Here is a 26,734-nt window from a genome sequence, read left to right on the forward strand (position 1 = left end):
ATGCCACCCACTCTACAACACTCCACTCTACACTACTCTCTTCCACTCTTCTCCACGACATTCCACTACACAACACTCAATTCCACTCTACAACACTCCACTCCACTCTGTGACACTCCACTCTATGACACTCCACTCTATGACACTTCACTCTATGACACTTCACTCTATGACACTCTACTCAATTACACTCCACTTTAGCACTCCACTCTACAACAGTCCTCTACACTCTACGAAACTCCACTTTACAACACTCCACTTTTGATTCTCCATTTCATGACACTCCGTTCTGACACTCCACTCTACAACACTCCTCTCCCCTCTACTGTACTCCACGCCACTCTACTCCACTCTACGCCGCTCCACTCTACGACACTTCACTCCACTCTCCACTAACTTTTATCCATTCTTAACAGCAGCCATGCTGGTGCACAAAAGGGCTGAAAAACATTGGCAAAGCCAATAGCTCTTGCGCATGCAAAACCTGTAGGCTTTGCCAGTACCTGTTAAAACGCTACTGTCTACAGGTATCTCTCAATCTTCTCTTGGTTTTCAGTATCATGACGAAAAATATGCACATCTCAGAATTGTTAAATCAAATATTCTACTTAAAATCGTTGGTTAAACTCTGTTTTTTACAGGTTGTCAAGAAAACGAAATTCTGAACCATCAGATGGACATTGAAAAAATAAAAGACATTCAGGCAAACTCCAAAAAGGTGAGAAATTACTCTGTGCCGACAAATATGAGCAAACTGCCCCCAAAATTAATATTTCAGGGAGACTTTTGAGAAGCGTTATCTGTGCGTCATGGTTTCCCAGTGCCTTCTCCTTCCCTGTATTAGTTTTGGGTCCATTTCCCAATAAGAACTCCTAACATATTCTGAGCGGGACCTTAATTCATACCAACTCTCACTTGCCAGTGGGTGTCACTGCAGCACTGGTATCTCTTAGCTTTCTTCAAAACAAACACCAGCCAGTTCCATAGAGTGTCTGTCTAAAGTATATCACTGCTGCATGAAAGTTTGTTGCCGACATATTGCACTGCTTATTACCTACACCAGTGTCTGTTGTGAATGGGCCTTGTTGCTCTCTATTGCACGTGTGTGTTGATGCCCCCTTACAGAATTGCAGGCAATCACACACTGTGACTGGTCACTGAGAAACACTGCTGCGCCCGTGCCAGGATTTCAAACAGCGCCATACTGTGAGTTGAAAGTGGGTGCCACTGATGAATCAGTGTTTGTCTGCCCCTCCACCATCTCAACCACTGTTACTCTTTCACTAGTGCCAAGTCCCTCAGGCCCTTATTTAATGCCATCCAGAGAATGAACACTGGGTGTCTTTGCTTTAGTGTTTGCTGCTCTAGCCACTACTTCAGTCAATGCTATGCTCAAATAAGACACCAGGTGTCACTCCTAAAGTTGATAAGGTAAGCTGGTGAACTTTAAAACTGAGGTGTAAATATCTGCCTGAAATTCAAGGGTGGCTGACTTCCAGTAGCCCCCCTAAAGATTTTTTAAAAAGAGTAATCAAAAGATGAATCTTAAGATACGCTTTTTACATACATTTGCTAGAAAGGAAGAGGATCTGAAGAGCACTACTGATATAATACAAGGCTTTTCTGGCATGCCTTCCTCAGGGACTATGAGACTCGCCAGCCCCAGTAATAAAAAATGGGCGTATAACTGTGGTTTTTCCAGCAAAATGTTCTTACATATTGTCTAAAGACGTAAAGGTATTGTAGGAAATTTAAAAATTCTGTCTTTGTGATCACATATAGCCTATCATTTTTCAAAAGTATTTAAGATCATTCTCCACTTTGTTTTTCCATACGGCCTCTTCCAAGTAGATTCTCTGTCATATGTTATGACAAAGAATCTACTTGGAAAAAGCAAGGTGGAAAAATCAAACGTTAGACACATCTCAGATTCACAGGCAATTACTGCTAAACTAGATAAATCTTACATGCTCAGGTCTCTGACAGCAGTATTAATAATACCACTATAGGTGATGAAATGCCACCAAAGGCAAAAAATAACAGCCATGGCAGTATGTGCACTCTTGGGCAAAGGAACAACAATCAGCAACGTCTCCCCCTACTCAGCCTGAATTGGCCGTCACATATAGGTTTTAAATAGCGAAAATGCTGTCATGGATGTCCATCATTATTGAAGCGATTGCAAGAGTGTCATCAAGAATGCCATTAATAGATCGTGGATGGGCCACTAGGTTATTGAGGATGGTCGGAATATACTCAGGCATGCCCACAATACGTCAAAGACTAATATTATGGGAAAGAAAATCAGGATTTCACCAGGAGTGCCTATAATATATTAAAGAAGCTAGGTTTAGCACTATGCCAGGTTTAACAAGAATACCACCTTGCATGCCACCAGTATGTCAAGGTTGGGCCATTATTCCAAGGATAGCTAGCGTGCCATCTTAACTGCCCACCCTGTGTAGTGGATGTGGCCCTATTATGCGGGAGACACGCATATTTTTGCATGTCATGGATCGGCCTCTACTAAATGATGGCTTGAATGTCACAGGTATGAAGACTGGGCCATATTTATGAGAGGGATAGCCAGAATATTGTGCTGACTGCCTACAATATGTAAAGGAGAGACCACTGGTACGCCTGGGATAGCCAGAAGTCACTATTAATGCCCAAAGCATGTCATGAATATGGCCTTATCATGAAAGGAATAGTCACAGTTTCACCATGAATGCCCACGGTGTGTCACTGATTGGTGACCAATATTCGAGGGATAGCCAGAATGTTTCTCTGAATAGTTGCAGTATGTCAGATGTGAATAACATTAGGTCAGAGTGAGTCACACAAACCCTTTCCCACATGTACATTCACACATATACACACATGTGGGCTATTCAGCCTTCACTCCCATCTCTCCTCTAACTTACTTAGTATCAGACAGGGCATGAGATGCACAATTGGCAACGTTCATTGTAGCAGATTTAGGTGACAAAAAGATTGCTTGAGGCGTGTGTGTGTATTTTGGTTTGCTGTGATCGCCCCTCACACATGCGCCGTGGGCCTCAAGCCAGCAGAGCCTTCCTCCTCCTTCAGACATGGCACACGGTACTTGTAAACGGTACGTCACTTTTTTCCATATTAAATGTGACGCACCGGCGGCGCAAGGGGCTAGTAAATAAGCCCCAAAATGCGGTGAGATGTCATCACATTTACTGCATGAGCTGAGCAACCATGGACAAGCCAGCCACCTCTGGTCAGTATGTAACGTAAAATGGCTGCCCTCCCTGCAGAAAGCGACGAGAGGCTCCTGAGTCTTGCTTATCTCACAGATATTCGTTGACCATGAGCCGAATGGGGGCCCCCTTGGGGTTTGGGGCACCTTAAGAGGTTTGTGGCCCCCTGCGCTGCAGGGGTTGCAGGATCCTGCGTTACACCCCCGTCTTTGGCAACCTTGTTTATAATTCTGTACAGAAACACTGTGAGACAGAATCGCCGCTGCACCAGTGTGTATTCCCTCCCGGGCCTTCAGTTAATTCTAAACTTTTGTTTACCTTGTTTGCAATATGTAGTGGAGGTTTCTTTGGTCTCCTGCAGATCTTACGTCAGTTGGTTGGGAATTCTGCTGACTCGGATTGCGTGGAAGTCTCCAAGTGCCCAGGGAATGGCGGCCGGCAGATGGACAAGGAGCTTGAAAATATATGGTACAGCCTGCTAATGTTTATCTTTCTTGTTATTGGGTGTTGCTTTTGCGCGAGATTCTGTGTCCTCTGTGCCATTCCACAAGCGCTAGAAGTAACAGTGCGGGGGTGCTACACACAACTTCATTACAAAAACATCGAGAGACCCTTTCACCAGCTTGCTGTTTTCCCCACCTCTTGCCTCTGATTAGCTTACTTTTTGACTGTTTTTGGACATTCCCGTGTCCCTCACTGCCATGTCTCCCAGCTCGCACGCTTTCTTTTTTTCTCCAAATAAGCTTCTCTGTTCCTCTTAATACAACTCTGTATGCTCACCTTACACATCTGTGTCCAAGCCTCAGCGATGATTCGTTTTCCTTAGATTTCTGTGGGACCTCTCTACCCCTCCAACTAACACTAGGGCTGCGACCATATATGAATGTTTATTCACCATTTTTTTACATACACATTTGTCTGTTTTATTATGTTCACAACCTTTTTACAGCCTACATTTTAAGTATGCAAATTTTTTTGGTTTTTATTATTTCTTTACGTTTTTACCTGCAAACTTGATATCTAGCATCTCTAGATTAAGGTGGTCATTTAAAGTATGAGAGATAGTCTGCTTTTCCATGCCACCAGGTCACCGGTGGCCATCACCCCCACCTTCCAGGTGAAAGACTGCCCCACCATACTTAGAGACCCTGCCAGGCAGGCGGGGATCTCTGTGCCATCAGTGGAGCTGTCAGTGCTGCGGCTTTATTGATGGGAGTGAAGGCTCTGATGTTTTGATGTGCGCGAACCATGTTTGTTGGAACTGGTTGTCACTTTTTATTTTTCAAGAATAACCTTCCAAAGTGAGAGTTTATTCTTGAATAGCAAAAAATACAATGATCCCTGACATTCAGAGAGTTTTCTCCCCGCATGTGGGAGTCATTGAGAGATTTCCCTGCCCGGACACCATCCCTCAGGTGGCAGCTCTGGCCAGTGAAATATAATGACAGTCGCACCATCCCTAGATCACTATGACCATACGGTTTTCTAGCAGATGGGCTGCCAGGCCTGAGCATTCTCACAGTGGAGTCGTCAGAGGCTCCCATATGGGAACCCTAGTATTTCCTACGGATCTAAATAGAGCGGGAGAACTACAGGTTTGATGGGGTGAGAGCACCATCATTTTACAGCAAACTCTAAATGTCGCCTAAGTCAAGCATTTCCGTTCATAACTTTTTTGCTGTTGAGTGAATGTATGGGGTTGCTTAGACAAGGGTTCATGGTCGCTGTATATATATATATTTTCAGTTGCACTTAACTAAAGAGGCCAAACAATGCAGAAATTGGTCTACGATTCCTTGTTCTCCTGTTCAGAGGGTAATATCATTTTGGCTAGATTGTTCCTAATGTGCATGATGAAACCCGATTTTAATATGGTTTGCCCGCTTCTGTGAAGGCAGGGCATGGAATGCATCCAGAGTGATCACCAGTGGACAGATTCAGTCAAGCAGTTCCACCCATCACTTTCCCGGTCTCTCACTACAGTGATATCACACTAGAAAATAAAATACTGCAGTGATGTCACACTAGCAGCAGCTCTCAAGTCCTTGACCTCACTGCAGTGACATCATATATAAAAGTGTGTTGAATGGAGTGACTTCATACTGGGAGCTGCTTTCCATGCAGTGATATATCACAGTAGGCACGTGTTTCGTCAGGGAAAACGTATCCCATGACTCTTCAGGGCTGTAGAAAGTTGCGTGAATGTAGTAAAGTCCCAAAACCGGTGATAATTCCAGCCCGGCTGGGTACACAATTGGAAAGTAGAATTTATAAGACAGCAAACTTAGTCTTTAAGGAGTCTTGGTAGTGTATTGTAGTCGGAAAGCCGGTGATAATTCCAACCTGGCAGTCAGCACATGTCATGAATGAATGCACACACGCGATAGAACTGGTGCCGCCAGGACGCACGATCGTTTCTCAACTCACAAAGACATGGGGAACACACACACGTGTTCTGCCCGTTCTTGACAATCGTTTTGGCCTAATACTTTACCGTATTCTGGTTTGACATCTACTTCGTAGAACTTTAATTGACTTTCATTTGGACTCTTATTCATCACCTACTCGCGGTACTATTTTGTTGTGATATTAGAACCAAGCCCACCACATCAGATCCGTTTGTAATCATTCATGACGTGTGCTGACTGCCGGGTTGGAATTTATCACCGGCTTTCCGAATACAATACAATACCAAGACTCCTTGCAGACTAAGTTTGCTGTCTTATAAATTCTACTTTCCAATTGTGTACCCAGCCGGGTTGGAATTATCACCGGTTTTGGGACTTTACTACGTTCACACAACTTTCTACAGCCCTGAAGAGTTGTGGGATAACTTTTCCCTGACGAAACACATGTCGGCTGGTTGAGTTTCTCAAAAGAATAAAGAATATCCAGTATCACTCAAGAACTCTGTACATATTGCTTACGTGTACTGTTGTATCCACTTGTTTCATTTTGTATGTGTGCACAGGATATAGTTGTACTGTTTTGCTGTAGGGTCTTCCCTACACACATTGAGGGGTTACACAAGGGTCTCCCCTGTAGGAGAGTAGGATCTGCTTCACATGGGTACCCACACTTTTTGCTGGTGTTTCACTGTTTTTCGACCCTAGTCTGGCTGTGGCCCTGCTAATCAGCCTAGCTGCTTCCTCTCTAAAATGGTTTGCATGTACATTAGGTACATATCTAATTGGATTCTGGAGTGCCTTATAAGCCCTTTTTACTTGTTGGACCCAACGTCCTAGAGGTAGCTTGGCTCCGGTAGAAAGGCTTTTACTCGGAAGCGCATATCGTGTTTGCATCACACCCAACTCACACTCTAGCGATACACCACTGAAAAATGACGCTACACTGAATAATTATAAAATTTACCAGAAATCTTTATCTTCCCTTCTCAAACGTGGTTAATCAGGTTCACATCTCAGAGTAAAACATTTCATTACATTTAAATCGACAGTACCATTCCCTTCGTTACTTAAGTATAGCAGATATCTACACCCCCTCTGCTGTTACAACCCAGCACCTTGACTCTGGAGCGCCACTTTAAATCCTCACAGCAGCACTTCCCATAACATTTACATCTCTCTGGATTTCAGCTGGTTATTTAGACTACACAATGCTCTTCTGACAGATGGTTTCCCTAACCGCTATACTTCTTGGACCTTACGCTGTCGCAAATAATCAAACTAATACATTTAGGAACTAAGCGGGAGATTCGCTCTGTTACTGGCAAACAATCGGTGACCTCTAGGCAGTGTACATGTAAATTACTTTAGCACTAGACATTAATGCATTACATTTAGGCATTGTACATGAACTCTGGCTGTTACTAGAGATTAAACTGCTATTTCCAACACTATACTTAAGATTCTTAGTACGTAGACTTCAGTCTCACGGGTGATTATGTCAGTGTACCCGTTTAATTAACCTAGAACCTGGCTTTCCCAGGGACCGGCAATCGGGTATAACCGGACATCAACCGTCCGTAACTGCGTGCTCTCCTGGGCTCTCCCCCCTTCTTTGTATGCCCAGCTTACTGTGTATTCAGGGTGTCCTCTGTTGGGGAAGTTCAGCAGAGCTAGGAGTTGAGTTCCCTCGTCGTTGGGACAGACGGGGCTCCCCGCGCTGGCAAGGAGATCTCTTCAAGTAGGGGAGGGCGAAACACAGGGCACACCCCCTCGACCACCTCCCCCAAGGACTACCCTGCTGGTGGGTCTCCTCCGCGGGCGGAGCCTTGCTCTTCCACTCCCCACAGCCCGCTGGTCTCACTCCCTAAAGGACAACAAGTTCCTAATGGACTCCGAAGGCCAGGCGCTGTCTCAAGGTAACTCCGCGTCTGCTGGGGAGGCGCGCCCGCAGCCGCCAGAAGCAGCGCGGCTTGCAGGGGCGCGGCCTTCAAACCTCTACCGGCAACAGTGGGGCGGTGCTTCGGCCCCTCTCACGTGACACCGGGACGGCGGCTTCAGGGCCTGTCACGTCCCCGACTTCCGGGATACAATTTCCCCTCAGCTATCAGATGCGACGGCTGCTCGCTGGCCCACACCAAGGAGTCCCGACCCTTCCCCAGACCTCCTGGTGAGTACAGGCCACTCCCTGGTGATCTCAGGCAATCTCTCAACCCGGGGTCGCGGCGGTGAGTATTCCATGCAAGGATTCATGACGGGGGGGGGGCTGAAATTAAGGATGCAGGGCTCACCTCAGAGCCGATGAGTAAGCCAGCCAATCTCTGCAGAATAGGGCCCGGGCACCTCCCCTATAGCCAGGGACAATGGACAGTCGCTAGGGCCAGTTTGACTAGAAACCCCAGGCAACAACAGGGATGTGAGGAAGGTAGTTCCAGACGGCGATTCTTTCCCTGGTCCAGACCTTCAAGGATTCTGAATACATGGAGGCTCCCAGGGTAACGATGACCCCCCAAGTCATTGGCTGTGCTCAGGGACCGGTCAGAAGGTTGAGGGTGGTGTCAGCTGATGAGGGAAGTTACGCAGACCCTAAGACCGGTCAATTCCCTATCTAGCGCAGCCACCTCCCCACTCAGGTGCCTTACTCCTGTCTACCTCACAGCTCAACCAAGTCCTAAAATGGCCGCCCTGCCCTCACCTCTATTTATCACCTGGGGCCTGACTGGCCAGAGTGGCCCAGAAGGTTCCGGAACCTCTCATGGCAGTCTATGGCCCAGGTGCTGAGGTGACAGTTGGAACCACCATTTTGTGAGACTAACCTCCCTCTTCCTGTTTCTTCAGTGAAGCACCTTGCGCCGCTCCCTCAGCTATTGAGAATGAGGCGCCCTTAGCCTCTACATCAACACCCAAAAAGTAGTTAGTGGACAGGAAAAAAATGAGAAGGAAAAGAAAAAAAAAAAGAAAAAGGGGAGGGAACAGCCAAAAGGGCTGACAGGTCTAACACGCGTCCCCCCCAGCTGAAAGTGGGGAGAGCTACCCAATCCCTTGGGAGTTCTCTTCACTAAGGCGGAAATACCTGGAGAGACCGTCGGCATTGGCGTGGTCCACTCCTGGGCGATGTTCCACCCTAAAGTCCATTCCCTGTAGGGAGATGGACCACCTCAATAACTTGGGATTCTCGCCCCTCATTTGCATCAGCCACCTGAGGGGCCGGTGGTCGGTCTGAACCAGGAAGTGCGAGCCAAACAGGTATGGCCGCAGCTTCTTCAGAGCCCACACCACCGCAAAAGCCTCCCTCTCAATTGCACTCCACCTCTGTTCCCGGGGGAGTAGTCTCCTAGACAGGAAAACCACCGGTTGGTCCAGACCCTCTTCATTGAGTTGCGACAGCACTGCCCCGATGCCATGCTCCGACGCATCCGTTTGGACGATGAACTCCTTGGAGAAGTCAGGGGCCCTGAGGACAGGTGCCGCACACATTGCCTTTTTCAAGGTGTCAAAGGCTTGTTGACACCCCTCGGTCCAGATTACCCGTCGAGGGTGCTTTTTAGAAGTAAGCTCAGTCAAGGGAGCCACGATAGTACCGTATCCCTTGATGAAACGTCGGTAGTAGCCAGTGAGGCCCAGAAAGGCTCGGACCTCCGTCTGAGTCTTGGGGGGGTTCCCAGGCCATGATGGTTTCAATCTTGGCCTGGAGGGGTTGCACCTTGCCCCGACCCACCAAGTGACCGAGGTACACTACCGACCCCTGCCCGATCTGGCACTTACTGGCCTTGATCGTCAGACCCGCCTGCTGCAAAGCCTGAAGGACAGCCTGAAGATGACACAAATGGTCCTCCCAGCTGCTGCTGAAGACAGCGATGTCATCCAGGTACGCAACCGAAAAGGCCTCCATCCCAGAGAGGACCTGGTTCACCAGCCGCTGAAAAGTGGCAGGGGCGTTCTTGAGCCCAAAGGGCATCACACAGAACTGGTAATGACCCTCAGGTGTGGAGAAGGCTGACCTTTCCCTTGCTCCTTCTGTCAGGGAGATCTGCCAGTACCCGGATGTAAGGTCAAAGGTACTCAGATATTGGGCAGCTCCCAACCGGTCAATGAGCTCATCCGCCCTCGGTATAGGATGAGCATCGGTCTTGGTCACAGAGTTCAGTCCCCTGTAATCCAGACAGAACCGGAGTTCTGGGGTAGTGCCCGGCGGGGCAGCTTTGGGTACAAGTACCACCGGACTGGACCAGGGACTGCTTGAAGGCTCAATCACTCCCAGCTCTAGCATCTTGGTGACTTCTCCATGGATGCTAGCCTTCACCTTATCCGACAAACGGTAGGACTTGGACTTCACAGGTGGGCTGTCCCCTGTGTCCACATCATGGGTACACAGATGAGTCCTTCCCGGAATAAGCGAGAACAAGGAAGCAAACTGCTCCAAAACTTGGCGGCAGTCTCTCCGCTGTTCGGGAGTTAGGGATGGTGAGAGGATCACCCCCTCCACTGACCCATCCTTCTCTTGGGAAGCAAAAAGATCAGGAAGAGGTTCACTTCCCTCTTCCTCTGACCCATCAGTCACCATCATTAAAGTGACCTCGGGCCTCTCTTGGTGAGGCTTGAGGTGGTTGACATGGAGCACCCGATGGGGCTGCCTGGGGGTCTTAAGGTCCACCACATATGTGACCTTACCCTTCTTCTCAATCACCTCAAAGGGGCCTGACCAGCGATCCTGGAGGGCGCTAAGCTCTCCAGGTTCCATCACCCACACCTTCTGGCCAGGCTCCAGCTCCACCAGGTGAGCATTTCGGTCATACCATTCCTTCATGACCGTCTGGCTGGCTTTTAGGTTTTCAGAAGCTTGCTTCCACAACCTAGCCATTTGGCTACGAAAGGCCAGCATGTAGCTCACCACATCCGGGGGAAGTTTTCTGGGAGTCTTTTCCCATCCATCCTTCACCAGGCTGAGGGGTCCGCGCACAGGGTGTCCGTACAACAGCTCGAAGGGGCTGAAACCCACTCCCTTCTGTGGTACCTCCCTGTAAGAAAACAGCAAACAAGGTAGGAAGACGTCCCATTTCCTCCGCAGGCTCTCGGGCAGACTCCTGATCATGCCCTTTAAGGTTTTGTTAAACCTTTCCACCAGACCATTGGTCTGGGGGTGATAAGGGGTGGAGAACCGGTAAGTGACTCCACACTCTTTCCACATAGCCCGCATATATGCCGACATGAAGTTGGTAGCTCTGTCCGACACAACTTCCTTGGGGAACCCCATCCGGGTGAGAATTCCCATAAGAGCCCGCGCCACCGCCGGTGCAGTAATGGTCCTCAGAGGGATAGCCTCTGGGTACCGGGTGGCATGATCCACCAGAACCAGGATAAACCTGCGACCGGCAGACGTTGGTGGATCCAATGGCCCAACAATGTCGATGCCCACCCTTTCAAAGGGGGTGCCAACGACAGGCAGTGGTTCCAGGGGAGCCTTCAGCTTCACCCCTGTTTTCCCACTAGCTTGGCAGGTTACACACGTCCTACAAAAAGTGTCGGACGTAATCCTCATCTGAGGCCAGTAGAAATGAGGGACAAGTCGAGCAAAGGTCTTGTCTTGTCCCAAGTGTCCTGCCAAGGGTATTTCATGAGCCAATTCAAAAGGAAGGCTCGGTAAGGCTGGGGAACTACCAAGGCCCGGGATGATCCATGCACCGGAGCCTTGGGTTCGCTATAAAGGAGACCATCTTCCCAGTATATGTGGAAGTTCCCCGAATCGTTACCCGCTGCCTGGGCTTCGGCCTGACGCCGTAAACCTTCAAGGGTAGGACACTCCTTTTGGGCCCAACAAAACTCCTCCCTAGTGGGTCCTCCCTCCACCTGACATTCTGCAGGGGTAGGTAAGCCCTCCAGGGAAGTCACCTCCCCCTCTGTGGACTCCGGGACCACTTCAGTGGCCCCCTCCACCTTCTGAGGTGCAGATACCGGGGTAGGTTTCCCCTGGCCCCTTCTACCCTTTTTGGCAGCTGGTTGGGCCCTTGTTCCAGGCTCCAACCTCTGTGAACTCCCCCCTCGGGCAGTCACGGACCGGGTATTGGCACAAGTCCACTCAGGCGTCCCCAACATCTCCATGTGAGCCTTGAACTCGACCTCCTTCCATGCCGTATGTTCAAGGTCATTTCCCAACAGACAGTCGACCGGCATGGCAGGGCTTACCGCAACCCGTAGAGGACCCGCAACCCCTCCCCACTCAAAGGGAATCTGGGCCACCGGATAGTGACCCTCTCGGTTGTCAGCCATCACAACCGGGTGGACTATGTTGGGAACCACCTGCTCTGGGGACACCAGCTGACTCCTTACCATAGTCATGCTGGCTCCTGTGTCCCTCAGAGCCTCCACCCTCTGGGCATTGATGGTGACCCATTGCCTGTACTTATTAGTATTTGAGGGCACATGGGTCATTCACCTCCCTTATCTAGGGGCAACTCCTCCCTGAGCACTACACTCGCCACCCCAGGGGTCTTTCCTCCAATGGGAGGGTGTGGTCTCTTGGGACACTTGGCATCCCCCTTGTAGTGCCCAATCTCACCACACTCATAGCAACGGACAACCCTAGGCTGCTGACCACGGTCAGGATAAGGGGGTTTGTGGGGGCCAACCTTAGGAGGGAATCCTAATCCCTTCCCTTGCGAACTCTTTTGGGGGCCTTTAGAGAACTCCTTCTTTTTGTCTCCCCCCCTCTTTCTTCTGGGGGGCGCCCTGACCAGCCCTTTGGAAATTCCCTCCAGTCCCTTTTGAGGATACTCGGGTACTTGCCCAGATATCCGCCTCCTCTGCAAGCTTCCTAGGATTAGTTAGCTTGCTTTCCACCAGGTGTTGACGCAGCTCCGGAAAACTTTTCTCGAGGAGGTGCTCCCTTAAAATCAGGTCATACAACCCCTCGTAGTCTTTCACCTCACTGCCCTGTACCCAGCCCTCCAAGGCCTTCTTGGCGTAGTCCAGGAAGTCTACCCAATTCTGGGTGGCCAGCTTTTGACTACCCCGAAACCTCTGCCTGTATTTCTCAGGGGTCAACCCAAACTTTCTAATTAGGGCGACCTTCATGGTGGGGTAATTGGTCTTTTCTCGCTGCTCCAGAGCTAACAGGGCATACCTCCCCATCGGAGGCATATACCTATACAGACCACCCCCCCACTGAGCTTCGGGGATCCCATGGGCTCGTAAGGAGACCTCATAGGCAGCCAACCATTTAGCAATGTCATCCCCGACACCATAGCTGGCGACTACATCTTTTGGCAGATAGGGTCTGGGCTCCCTGGTGATTTCTCTATGTACGCTGCCACCAATGAGACTGCTGGGGGTTCCAAACTGTAGGGCCTTGAGATCCAATTCCTTTAAATGGAGCTCATGGAGGAACCTCCTCTCCTCCCTTTCTTTCTCTAAGCGGGCTAGATCCATTTTGAACTGCCTCTCCTCCCTCCTGTCAACTAAGTCAGCTGAAGACAGGCTCCCCCCGAAGCGCTACTACCCACTCTTGAAGGGGCACTAGGTCCCACGTCCATGTTGCCGCTCTCAGGGGGAAAAAGTAATTTGCTCCCTTCCGTAATGTCCGGTCCTTGTCCCTCCTCCTCCCGTTTTCCACTAGGGTGGGCCATAACCCAGGCTCTCAAGCTAGTTTGGAGTTCTATTTTCTTCGCCCCCTGCTTAAAAAATACCTCCCTCTCCTGGCAGAATTCCTTGAGTTGGGTTACGGTATACTCTTCCAGCTTACCCAACTCAAACTCCATCCTACCAGGTGGGACCCAACTCTGAAGAAGAAAACTTCACAATAGGAGACCCTTCCTTTAAGAGGAAGTACACCACAGGACAGGACAATTTTGAAAAATTCTAATCAGGGAGACAACCTGGAGAAAACTCCAATTAAAACAGTCAAGTGTAGGGCGTGGTGCGCGCTAAACTGCTAATGAGTGGATGCAAGCACAGACTCAGGATCCCACGGCTGAACACCAACTTGTTGGACCTAACGTCCTAGAGGTAGCTTGGCTCCGGTAGAAAGGCTTTTACTCAGAAGCGCATATCGTGCTTGCATCACACCCAACTCACACTCTAGCGATACACCACAGAAAAATGACGCTACACTGAATAATTATAAAGTTTACCAGAAATCTTTATCTTCCCTTCTCAAACGTGGTTAATCAGGTTCACATCTCAGGGTAAAACATTTCATTACATTTAAATCGACAGTACCATTCCCTTCGTTACTTCAGTATAGCAGATATCTACACCCCCTCTGCTGTAACAACCCAGCACCTTGACTCTGGAGCGCCACTTTAAATCCTCACAGCAGCACTTCCCATAACATTTACATCTCTCTGGATTTCAGCTGGTTATTTAGACTACACAATGCTCTTTTGACAGATGGTTTCCCTAACCGCTATACTTCTTGGACCCTACGCTGTCGCAAATAATCAAACTAATACATTTAGGAACTAAGCGGGAGATTCACTCTGTTACTGGCAAACAATCGGTGACCTCTAGGCAGTGTACATGTAAATTACTTTAGCACTAGACATTAATGCATTACATTTAGGCATTGTACATGAACTCTGGCTGTTACTAGAGATTAAACTGCTATTTCCAACACTATACTTAAGATTCTTAGTACGTAGACTTCAGTCTCACGGGTGATTATGTCAGTGTACCCGTTTAATTAACCTAGAACCTGGCTTTCCCAGGGACCGGCAATCGGGTATAACCGGACATCAACCGTCCGTAACTGCGTGCTCTCCTGGGCTCTCCCCCCTTCTTTGTATGCCCAGCTTACTGTGTATTCAGGGTGTCCTCCGTTGGGGAAGTTCAGCAGAGCTAGGAGTTGAGTTCCCTCGTCGTTGGGACAGACGGGGCTCCCCGCGCTGGCAAGGAGATCTCTTCAAGTAGGGGAGGGCGAAACACAGGGCACACCCCCTCGACCACCTCCCCCAAGGACTACCCTGCTGGTGGGTCTCCTCCGCGGGCGGAGCCTTGCTCTTCCACTCCCCACAGCCCGCTGGTCTCACTCCCTAATGAACAACAAGTTCCTAATGGACTCCGAAGGCCAGGCGCTGTCTCAAGGTAACTCCGCGTCTGCTGGGGAGGCGCGCCCGCAGCCGCCAGGAGCAGCGCGGCTTGCAGGGGCGCGGCCTTCAACCTCTACCGGCAACAGTGGGGCGGTGCTTCGGCCCCTCTCACGTGACACCGGGACGGCGGCTTCAGGGCCTGTCACGTCCCCGACTTCCGGGATGCAATTTCTCCTCAGCTATCAGACGCGACGGCTGCTCGCTGGCCCACACCAAGGAGTCCCGACCCTTCCCCAGACCTCCTGGTGAGTACAGGCCACTCCCTGGTGATCTCAGGCAATCTCTCAACCCCGGGGTAGCGGCGGTGAGTACTCAAGGCAAGGATTCATGACGAGGGGGCTGAAATTAAGGATGCAGGGCTCACCTCAGAGCCGATGAGTAAGCCAGCCAATCTCTGCAGAATAGGGCCCGGGCACCTCCCCTATAGCCAGGGACAGTGGACAGTCGCTAGGGCCAGTTTGACTAGAAACCCCAGGCAACAACAGGGATGTGAGGAAGGTAGTTCCAGACGGCGATTCTTTCCCTGGTCCAGACCTTCAAGGATTCTGAATACATGGAGGCTCCCAGGGTAACGATGACCCCCCAAGTCATTGGCTGTGCTCAGGGACCGGTCAGAAGGTTGAGGGTGGTGTCAGCTGATGAGGGAAGTTACGCAGACCCTAAGACCTGTCAATTCCCTATCTAGCGCAGCCCCCTCCCCACTCAGGTGCCTTACTCCTGTCTACCTCACAGCTCAACCAAGTCCTAAAATGGCCGCCCTGCCCTCACCTCTATTTATCACCTGGGGCCTGACTGGCCAGAGTGGCCCAGAAGGTTCCGGAACCTCTCATGGCAGTCTATGGCCCAGGTGCTGAGGTGACAGTTGGAACCACCATTTTGTGAGACTAACCTCCCCCTTCCTGTTTCTTCAGTGAAGCACCTTGCGCCTCTCCCTCAGCTATTGAGAATGAGGCGCCCAGAGCCTCTACATCAACACCCAAAAAGTAGTTAGTGGACAGGAAAAAAATGAGAAGGAAAAGGAAAAAAAAAAAAAAAAAAGGGGAGGGAACAGCCAAAAGGGCTGACAGGTCTAACAGGTATGCTATGTACCTAGGGCATAGGTACCTCAAGAGGCCTACCAGGGGCTGAAGCATGTATTATGCCACCCCTGGGAAGCACTCCAAAATGGCACCACAGGTCTGCTACTGCAGCCTGGGTAAGGGTGTGCTTGCACCCCTTACAGTAGTATAGGCTACCTATATCACTACCTTATACAGACACATATAAACCTATAAGCCACTCCTATGGCAGGCCTTAACAATCCTGAAAGCAGAGTGCTTGGTTTTTATGTGAGAGGGTGCCCCTGCATGAGCAGAGCCCCTCTGTAGCGTTCGGAGTACCTCCTCTGATGCTGTTTGTGGTGCAGCCTGACCATATACTCTTAAGTGCATTATAACCTCGCGGTAAATGCTAACTTTGGGATGGCTGCACGGAATCATGTCGTGTTTGGTGTCAAACGCTTTGGAATACTACCCCCCGCAAGTTCTGGCGGCTGGGGTAGCATTCCACCCTTCTAGAGGGAGAGACACGTTCACACTGGTCTAACCCGGTAAGACTTTGTAAAGCCCTGGCATCACAAAATGGATGGCTCTGCCACAGACATGGATCTGGCCTCCTGCTGCTAACCGAAACTCTGGCAGGGGAGGCCTGGACAATAGGTTTCCTGTCCCAGGGAGGTGTGACCACCTCCCCAGACAGGCAGATGTGTATTGGGGCTGGGCGGAAGCACTCTCTGGTGCTTTGAAGTCCTGCACTGGGGGCACACTTGGTGTCCCTGTGCATAGTCCAGTTCAAACCGGTTGCAGGGGCTACCTGCCCCTGCTCTGGTGCAAAACTGGACAAAGGAAATGGGTTTAACAACCCCTCTTTCCAAACCCTCCCATAGGTGGGTCCCTAGAGTATGTCCAACCCCCAAACTTAGTATAAGTATGGGAACTCAGTCCTCGTGACTTTAGATTACCCTGGACGAAACTCTGCAATATATATCCTGGACCTTAGACTTTCTATTTCGTCTAGAAGACGGAAGAAATCTCCCTTGGAGTCAAGGAGTGACTCCCCTGCTTGGCAGGCACCAAAGAAGCAACTGTCCGGTCTGCAATTCCGAATTCCGTTGGACGCCGAAGACTCGGCATCACCAGAGGTGGATTTCCTGACTTCCCAGAGGCTCCCCCGAGTCCACAGCAAAGCTAAGGCCTGTGGCTATCGTGGGTGATGATGAACCGTGACCCCTGGGCACCGCGTACTATTGCTGGTACATCGACTTCCTGTTAATCCTTGAAGTTCTGCTTTGGACTCCGAGTAGCCCCAGCCTTGAGCACAGACTGCACCGAAGATCTCTGGCCTCCACTCCACGAGTGACCCGTGGGCTAGGCTCTCTTCTACTTGGGCTTTCCTGGTTGTTCCAGATGTGCCCTGACTTACCCTCGCTGGGTGAGTACCTCAGACCTTGCTGGTCTGCACCGACGTCCTTCTTCTCTTTCCACGAGACTTGCCGATGCCAAGGCTTGTTGGGTCCAGTTTGGTCGCCGACACAGCAGCACTCGACAGACTTCGCGGGACAGCTCGAATCCGGCTCGTGGACTTCGTCGACGCCTCCTGGACCTCGTGGCTGAAGAGTCAAGACACCCGTCAACTCACCTGAAGCACCCGACATCTGTGGGCATTGGTCCATCCTGCCCTCGGTCACTGGCAAGTGACCCAGACTCTGCCCCCTCTGCTTTCAGGTTCCTTCCATCCTAGATCCCGGCTTGGATCTCTTCGGACACTTCTCCTCTTCACGGCAGCAGCAGTTCTTTGCCAGCCTCCATTGTAATCAACGACGCGACCCGACACCAAAAGACACCTATGCACCCGGCTTCCCTGGGTGAGGTAACACGAGTACTCCGGTGGTTTTGTGGGTGCTAGCCCTAGAACTTCTTAAGTCCAAAAGGGTTTGGTCCTGACTCGATTCTAAGAGTCCCTAATCTTTAAATTTCCAACCGTGACATTGCCCATAGAAGCTAACGGGAACCCAGGGTTGTGTTTACACACTGCCCACAGTCCCCGTGGGTCCCCTGTGTCACTACCTACGGTGGATCCTTGGGGTCCCAGCGATTCTACAGTCTCTAGGCCTTGTGTCTAGTTCAGTCGTGGTTCTTATACCACTTTATTGGTATATGGTTTGGTACGCCCCCAGGGCCCAAACGTGTATTTGTGCTATTACTGTTGACTGCTAACTTGTAAATTAAGTACTTCGAACTCCAGTCTCATAAAGAGACTAGAGGGGTGTGTTTTATCTTAAATACATTCATTTTAAATATATACCTGGTGTGGTTGTCCTTTCATTTGATCATTCAAGAGATTATAGACTGGTAAAACAAGCTGCTTTACATTCCTTCAAGACTTAGCCTGAAGGCTGCTCTCCATAGCTACCACTAGGATAGCTTTCAATAAAGGTTGCCTTTAACCTATTCACCATAAGGGGTTGTTTGGACTGGTACAAGGTGCCCACTATAATTAGTGGACAGCATATACCAGGCCAACTTCTCACATCCCCTTCCTGTTTAGCACCATGCTCACTCTGTTGCACGAACACACTATACGTAAATTTGCTGAACGCCATTACTTCCTATACACTAAAACCCTTTACGCAGCTATTTATATATCACAGTAGGAGCTGCATTCATTACAGTGACTTCATACTGAGTGCTGCTGTTACCACTGTAGGAAAAACCAAAAAGTGATGGGGCCTGTGCTTAAATTAATCTCCTCCACTGATGACTGCTCTGGAGTCCGTCCCCATTCAAGTCGATTGTGTTTTGGTCCTCGCAGCACTAGACGAGGAACAACGATATGAAAACAGCCTTATTCCTTCTCCAATAATAACAGTCCAGCCCTAACTGCCTGGCCACACCCCCTCCAAATGGGAACACAACTTGCACCAGGCCAATTTCGGCATAGTTGGGCCTCTTCAGTGAGTGCACCCTCAGACCTGTGGCACAGGGAGCAGCAGCATCAGGTTTGGAGCTTTCATTACTGTTGGAAGGCTCTACTGAAAGCTGCCATCACTGAAGTAGCACCAGACTGGGAGCTGCCATTATTGTAGCAATATCACTCTTGGAGCTTCTCTCCCGACAGTGACACCCCACTGGGAGCTGCAGCTCCTGCAGTGACATCATACTGGGAGCTGCAACTACTGCAGTGATATCACACAGGGAGCTGCTTTCTCCAGAGTGGTATCCCTGTGAAAGATGCTCTCAATATAATGACATCATACTGTGCACTGCCTTTACAGCAGTGACATCATAGTGGGAGATGCAACTACTGCAGTGACATCACACAGGGAGCTGCCTTCTCCAGAGTGGTATCCCTGTGAAAGATGCTCTCAATATAATGACATCATACTTTGCACTGCCTTTACTGTAGTGACATTACGCTGAGAGCTGCCTTCATAGCAATGACATCATAATGGGAGCTGCTCTCAATACCCCAACATCACACTGGTAGCAAGCCAGCCATGTAATTGTTTCTGGAAAGAGTGATTTTCAGTAGCATAGACCCTGAAAATGTCTCCTCTCCAGGTGCGCAATGAGCTCCCTACAGAACGATATGCAGAACATGAACACGTCCAACTCTGAGTGCCAACGAGGAAACCAAGGTGAGTGTACGTGTGTAGGGAACAATGTGTGTGTGTGTGAGAAGCTGCAGCATGGCATGCTGGAGGAATGACATGGATGATTGCAAGTGGGAACAGTCCTGTCAGTTGCAGCAACTGCGGGGGTGCACATCCGGCCATCGAGTGCAAAAAGGCCAAAGGTCAGGGGGACGACAGAAACTCCATCAATAACAAGCATTTGCAATGCAATAGGTCTTGCATTTTTTAGAGTTTGAGCTTTTGGCATTGTAAATGACAATGCCTTTTATTTTTGTGTTTTCAAAACAGATAAATAAAAGGTATTGTCATTTACAATCGCAATAACTTAAACTCTCGCAAATGCAAGACCTATGGCATTGCAAATGCGTGCTATGAAAAAAAGTGTTAGGAGAGAGAGTGTTGACAAAGCTATGTGAGAAAATAGTGCTTGGAGGCTGTAATTAAAGCCTATGAGCAACAACACACGTAACCAGGGATGTCCCCATGGGAGGTTACAAAATGAGACAAGGTGGTACTAAGGAGGGACTACTAAACCTTTTGACCAATGAACAGCCACAGTTTACAGTGGATAATGACACAAGCCAATGAAAAATGTGGGAGGAGAGTGGGCAGAGCTTCAAGTTCCTACCTCAATACAGCATGCCTTGCAGAGCAGCGCATACGCTGCCCAGGCTCGACCTAAAAAGTATGGGCACAGAAATAGGGGCAGCAGAAGCAAACAATTGGTCTCCCACACATTTATCCACACCCATAAGAACTACAGCATTGATGAGGATTGTGGGCATCTATCCTAAGGTCAATGAGAGGGAGTTACTGGCAGAAGGTTGTAGGGTAGGGTTCGAAATACCATTCCAAGGCCCTTTAACTCAGTGGGTTAGCAAAAATTTGAAGTCATGGAGGGACAACCTGTCAGTGGCTAGGCAAAAAGTGGATAAAGAGGTACACGTTGGGAGAGTTGCTGGCCACTTTTCAGAGCCCCCTTGCAACAATTTTGTGATATCACCACTAGAACTGGTACCCTAGAAGGAGCCTGTCAATTTAGAATCATTCATTACCTGTCACACCCAGCCAGGGAATCGGTTAATGACTGGCTGGAGCAGGATAGCTGTTCAGTATCTTATGCCACTATAGATGATGCTATAGACCTGATCAGGAAAAGCGCAAGAGGGTCCCAGCTGGCTACGGCTGACATCGAATCGGCATTCCACCTGCTATCTGTGCAGCCAGAATGCTTCATTTGCTAGGTTTCAAATTGGGGGCGGAATACTTCCATGATAGATGCCTGCCAATGGGATGTGCAATTTCCTGTGCTTATTTTTAGGCCTTTAGCAGCTTTCTAGAGTGGGCCCTGGGGGAACATCACTCAACAGGGTGCCGTATACACAACCTGATGATTTTCGGTTCATCGGCATCTGCTCTGATGAATGCTCAGGACTGTTGGGACAGTTTGTGGCATGGTAGATGAACTGGAGGTGCACCTGGCTTAGATTAAAATGGAGGGCCTAACCACACAACTGTCCTTTGTGGGCATTGAGTTAGACACTGGGCAGGGCCAGTGCAGGATGTATGTAGCAAAGGTAGATGACCTGAGACACATGATCAGGACATTGCTGGAGTTGAAAAAAGCTACATTGGGTGAGGTTCAACAGCTGCTAGGCAAGCTTAACTTCACCAACCGGGTGATACCAGTAGGGAGGCTGTTCGCCAGGGGATTGGCATGGTTAACAAGAGGGCTGACAAGGAGGCAGAGGGTCAGGCTGAGGCAAGGGGGTAAAAGAGGATCTCCAGCAATGGGCTGCATTCCTAGCCGATTTCAATGGGACCTTGATCTGGCGGCGAAACCTGGGTTACAGCAGTGCAGCTGGAACGGTTTGCTGATGTAGGTGGGGGTGACTGGTTCGGGCAATCTTAGGCTCGGCTTGGGCGGCTACCTGCTGGCCAGCAAGTTGGCATGAGAAAGGAACCACCAAGAAGCTGGCAGTACTGGAACTCTTTCCCAACATTGTTGCATTCTGTATATGGGAAGAACAGCTCACCAACAAGCAAATTACTTTATCGGTAGACAGTCAACCGATAGTCCAAGTTTTGAATTTGGGGACAGCGCATTGTTTGATAGTAGTCTACTTGCAAGGCATTTGGTAGACAGTCAGCTTTGGGTTAATATTGTGGTCAGGACCAGGCATATTCTGGGCATTGAGAGTGCAGTGGATGATGCAGTGTCTCGTTTTCAGTGGCAAAGATTCAGGGAGTTGGCACCTCATGCAGACCCTGACAAGTCAGTGGCACCATGAGAACTTTGGCACCTGGTAGGTTTGATTTGAGCATGCTTGTTGACAATGTGTTAGCCCCCGAGACAGCGAATAAGTATTGAAAGGGCTGGGAGACCTTTCAGGCTATAACTGGTGCCCGGGAGTAGACAAAGTGTCCAGACAGAACATAGAGGAATTTATACAAGTGGGTCTTTTCTGAAAACATATTTAGATCCTGGTTGCAAAATCACAATCAAGCGGTTTCTTATTATGCAAAATTAGCAGGTAATAGTGACCCAGCCAGTACTTTCTACTGTAAGGCAGCCATGAAAGGATGGGGGTGACTCCAAACAAGGCAGTAATACAAGAGACACACCATATGTTTCAGCACCTTGAAAAAAGTGTTCAAGGAGCTCTTGAGCATCTGCACACATAGGCATGAGCTACTGCTCTTTTGGGCAGCTTTCTTACTTGCATTCTTTGGGGCATACAGGATCAGTGAGCTGTTAGCCCCGGCCAGATTCAACCCTGAGTCGGCATGTCTAAAAATGAGAGCTCTGCACGTGGGGGACAGCGCCACAACTATATACTTGCTTAGCTCTAAAGCAGATCAAGAGGGCAGATGCAAGTGCACACACCTGTACTGCTTAGCAGACAGTGAATGCATCCCCGTTTGTTGCATGCACGATTACTTAAAGAATGGAGCCCAGGGCGATTAGTCGCTTTTCTGCCGGGAGGATGGCTCGTTTCCCAGCTGCTTTCAGTTTAATGCAGTCTTTAGAATGACCATTAGTGCAGCAGGACTCCCACATAATATGTATCACATTCCTTACTCATCAGCGCCGCTACGACGGCTGCAGTCAGCGGCTTGAATGCAGAATGCATCAAACAGATACGACAGTGGGCCTCAGGGGCCTTTTAGGTCTATATCCGACCGACTTAAATAAGTATTTTATCATGACAGGTTCCCCTGGTCGGGTGAGCAGGGTATGGGTACTGGGTCATTTATTTGTCGCCAGGACACAATAGTGGGTGCCAGCGCGGAAGAATTACGAATGAATGCATCTTTTCAACACTACAGTCTCCTGGATGGGCAAACCAGGGATGCGATAGGAACACCTGCTGCCTATCGTGCAAGATGTGGTGAAGGTTAGAGGGAAGCCTGATGCATTAGTAGTGCATTTGGGAGGGAACGTCTTAGCTGACCAGAGATGTTTAATCAGGGTCATGATAGCCGGACTGAGACCCATTGCCAGACTCATTAGACAAGCAGAGCTGGTATGTTCCAAGATCATACCATGAGTCTTATGGAGGGGGGCTTTGGATAAACCAGGAGTAGAAAGGTCAAGAAAAAAAATTGAGCATCACCATGCCCAGAGTGTGCAAAGCCAACAGGTGGGGTTTCGTGAGGCATGGACTCATTAACCTCAAAACGCTGGGGTACGTCGAACCGGACAGGGAATACTTGACGGACGTGGGCATGGGCCTGTTCCTACTCAACATCGTGGGGACTCTAGAGCTACTAGGCTTCAACTAAGGGAGCTTAAGGAGAGGAGCATGTGAGGGAGCAGCCTGAGGTCAGTAAACCACAGGCAGCATGACGGGGACAGCACAAAGGGACAGCAGAGGCAACACAATAGCCAAAGGAGGAGCCGCTCAAGCATGTACCCTTGGGATGCCTTACAGCAAGGGCACGGAGAGTAGGCTAGTGGTCAGCAAGGGGTCAGCACAGGGCAGACACAGCACTTGCAGCCCGGGTTAAGCACAAGGGCCGCCCACAACACTTAGCAGCAAGGTGTAGCCTAGAGGTCGCAGGGGATGCAAGACCCTTGCTGAGATGGGGCATTCGCTCAGGGTGCTATCGCAGGGTGCTGTTATGGACTAATAACTGGACTTGATCTACAGTCAATTTGGCGATCATGGCATTTCTGCTTGGTAACCTTTGAACTGTGTAGTTTGATCATTTATGTGAATAAAGAAAAGCTTCAGCCATTTTCGATTCATCAAAGACTGATCTCATCTGTTACCACAAGGGACAGTGGTGTACATGTTAATGACCGGGGAGCTCGTGGGCACCCGCCCGTCTGGGAGGGGTAAAGTAAGTAACAGGGAACAAGGTGTGTAACAGAGGCAATGTTGAGTGTATGAAGGCAAAGTGCATGTATAGGATAGGCACTGTGCAAGTGTGGCCCGTTGTGCTTCACCAAGAGCAGGGCAAAGCGAGTGAGTGAAGGGGAATGAACATTGTGCGGATACAGTGGGATAAGGTGAGAGTGTAAAGTGTTGACAAACGGAATGTTCAACAAAGGCAACAAATTAAGTTTGAGCTGTTTAAATAGTGCAGCATTTTGTCATTTCGAATAGCTTCTTCAGGGGAAGGCATTCTTTTCATGACCTTCGCCTATCAACTTGTGAACTTGTCCCTGGTTTGATGGTGTTGCCTGACCCCAAGTGTGCTGTTTCTACGTTAATCTGTGTACACTTCTTCGCTCCCTTGTTTGTGTCATTTTAAGGGTCCGTGTGTATTCACCCTGTCTATGAGTACACTATCCATTAGACAACTAACTGCTGAGGCCACAGGCTGGGTGTCTAATGGGGCAATCAAGTGCTTGTGTAACGGGGGAATGGGGTGAGCGTGTGTGGCAGAGCAACAGGGTACTATGTGACAGGGCAGCTCGATCACCGTGCAAGGTGAGTGTGTAATGTGCTGTGTAAAGGGGTTGGTCACAAAAGGACTGTGAAATGGGAGGAATAGAGTGAGTGACTAGGCAAAAAGGTTAGTGAATAACTGTAACTCAAGTGGAGTGTGTGCAGCAGGCTTACTTCATGGTTGTGCAATGTAGAAATAAGGCGAACCTGTGACAGGGCATCAAGGCGCGTAAGTGAACGTGTGACAGAGCATCAAGGTACGCAAGTGAACGTGTGACAGGGCATCAAGGTGCGTAGTTAATTGGGATCAGGACACAGATGGGGAGAAAGACGGAGTCTCTTAGACAAGGGTAGTGCCTTCAGAGCCAAAGAAGGGAACCTTGCAGGATGAGGACAGAGTACCATTAATTTAGGAAAGAGTAAGACTTGTTATTTACAACATTTAGCAACAGCAGGTGTAGCAGGAAGCACTATATTAAACATATTATAGTAATAATTATTACTCAGATGGGGACAGAGTACTTTGGGATATGGACAGAGCTTTCAGGACTAAGCGTAGTAAAATAAGAAATGGGGAAGGTGATGGGATGGGGCACTCTGAGAAGGATGGGGTACTAGAAGCCAAGGATAAAGTACTCTGGGATAAGGCGGAAACAGTCAGGATAAGTACACTGTATTCCGCAGAAGGAGGGTGTTCTTTGAGATAATGACGTTCTTGGGAAAAAATGCTCTTGGATAAGGAGGTCTTAGGGAACTATACCTGCACTTTGAATAGAGACAAGATATTATGAGATAGTTGTGGGGTACTTTGGGATAAGAAGGGTGTCTCAAGGATAACATTGATTTACTCAAGGATAAGGACTGTGCGTCTGAGAGGAAGAACAGGTGCTTGGAGATAAGGACATGGTACTCTATGATAAAACGGTACTCTGATAAGGACATGAACTGTGGGATAGGGAAAGAAACTCTCATATAAGAATGATACACCCTGACATAAGGAAGGAGTACTCTAGCATAAGATTAGCGCATTCAGAGATAAGGAAGTAGGGCTGGAGATTAAGGGGGAGTACTCGGGTATTAGAACATGGCACCTTATAAGGGTGAGGAATATGGATTGACTGTGGTATACACCACAAAGTATACACTTACACAAATTAAGTTTGAAGTAGGTTTATTCGTTGCACCCCAGCCAGTCTGCCGCACGGCATCAACTGACTCTCACCCCTTACATTCTAGAACCCACACAATGCCATATCATTGCGTGACATGAGGCATGCATGTTCACGAGAACACCACACTGACACTCTCGAATAAGGACATGGTTACTTTGGAATAAGGAGAGGTTTTCTCAAGAATAAGGATGGGGTTACTGAGGAACAAGGAATGGGTTACTGAGGAACAAGGAAGAGGTTACTGAGGAACAAGGAAGGGGTTATTGAGGAACAAGGATGAGGCTATTGAGGAACAAGGATGGGGTTGAGGAACAAGGATGGGGTTGAGGAACAAGGATGGGGTTATTGAGGAACAAGGAAGTGGTTATTGAGGAACATGGATGGGGTTATTGTGGAACAAGGATAGGGTTATTGAGGAACAAGGATGGGGTTAATGAGGAACAAGGATGGGGTTAATGAGGAACAAGGATGGGGTTAATGAGGAACAAGGATGGTGTTATTTAGGGATAAGGAAGGGGTTATTGAGGAACCAGGATGGGGTTATTGAGGAACACGGATGGGGTTATTGAGGAACAAGGAAGGGGTTATTGAGGAACAAGGATGGGGTTATTGGGGAACAAGGAAGGGTTATTGAGGAATAAGGAAGGGGTTATTGAGGAATAAGGAAGGGGTTATTGAGGAATAAGGAAGGGGTTATTCAGGAAGAAGAATTTGGTTATTGAGGAATACGGATGGGGTTACTCAGGAATAACTGCACACTTAGTTGGGAATAACTTGGGAATCTGACTGGGTTCCTCTGGAGAAAGGATAGTATACACCGACATAAGGATGGTGTCTTAGGGCGGGCACTCTAGGAAGGGCAGGTAAGGTAAGGGCATAATACTGTGGGCTAGGGATGATGTGTTGAGGGATAATATGAGCGTACTTGAGATACCAAAGGGATACTGTGCAGTATGGATGCAAAACTGAGCATAGGGTACTCTAGGATAACAAAGGTGTACTTGAGGATAATAGCATACACTACGATAAGGGAAAAATACTATGGGATAAGAGTAGGGTACTCTGTTAACAGGACTGTGGCAATGAGTGCAAGGATGTTGTACTCAAGGGCATGGATGGTGCACTTAAAGAAAGAACAGGTACATGGAGATATGGATATTCTACTCTGGGCTAAAAATGGTACACAAAATAAAGACGCTTACTATTTGATACAGACAGGTACTCTAAATAAGGACAGGGTTGTCGTTAGATAAGGAAGGTCTACCTTGGGTTAA

At 49.0% G+C, this 26,734-nt stretch overlaps 1 protein-coding gene across 1 annotated transcript in view; it reads left to right on the top strand.

Annotated features, from left to right (window-relative positions):
* The window catches only part of CCDC159 (coiled-coil domain containing 159), a 144,671-nt gene that overhangs the window by 109,654 nt on the left and 8,283 nt on the right, over positions 1–26,734 (top strand). The window contains exons 10-12 of the mRNA XM_085600529.1: positions 642–718; positions 3,592–3,698; positions 19,317–19,393. Coding sequence (XP_085456655.1) covers positions 642–718; positions 3,592–3,698; positions 19,317–19,393 — 261 coding nt within the window. The remainder of the gene's footprint in view (positions 1–641; positions 719–3,591; positions 3,699–19,316; positions 19,394–26,734) is intronic.

The sequence above is a fragment of the Triturus cristatus genome, chromosome 4_2, assembly GCF_964204655.1.
Source record: "Triturus cristatus chromosome 4_2, aTriCri1.1, whole genome shotgun sequence".
NCBI lineage: Eukaryota > Metazoa > Chordata > Amphibia > Caudata > Salamandridae > Triturus > Triturus cristatus.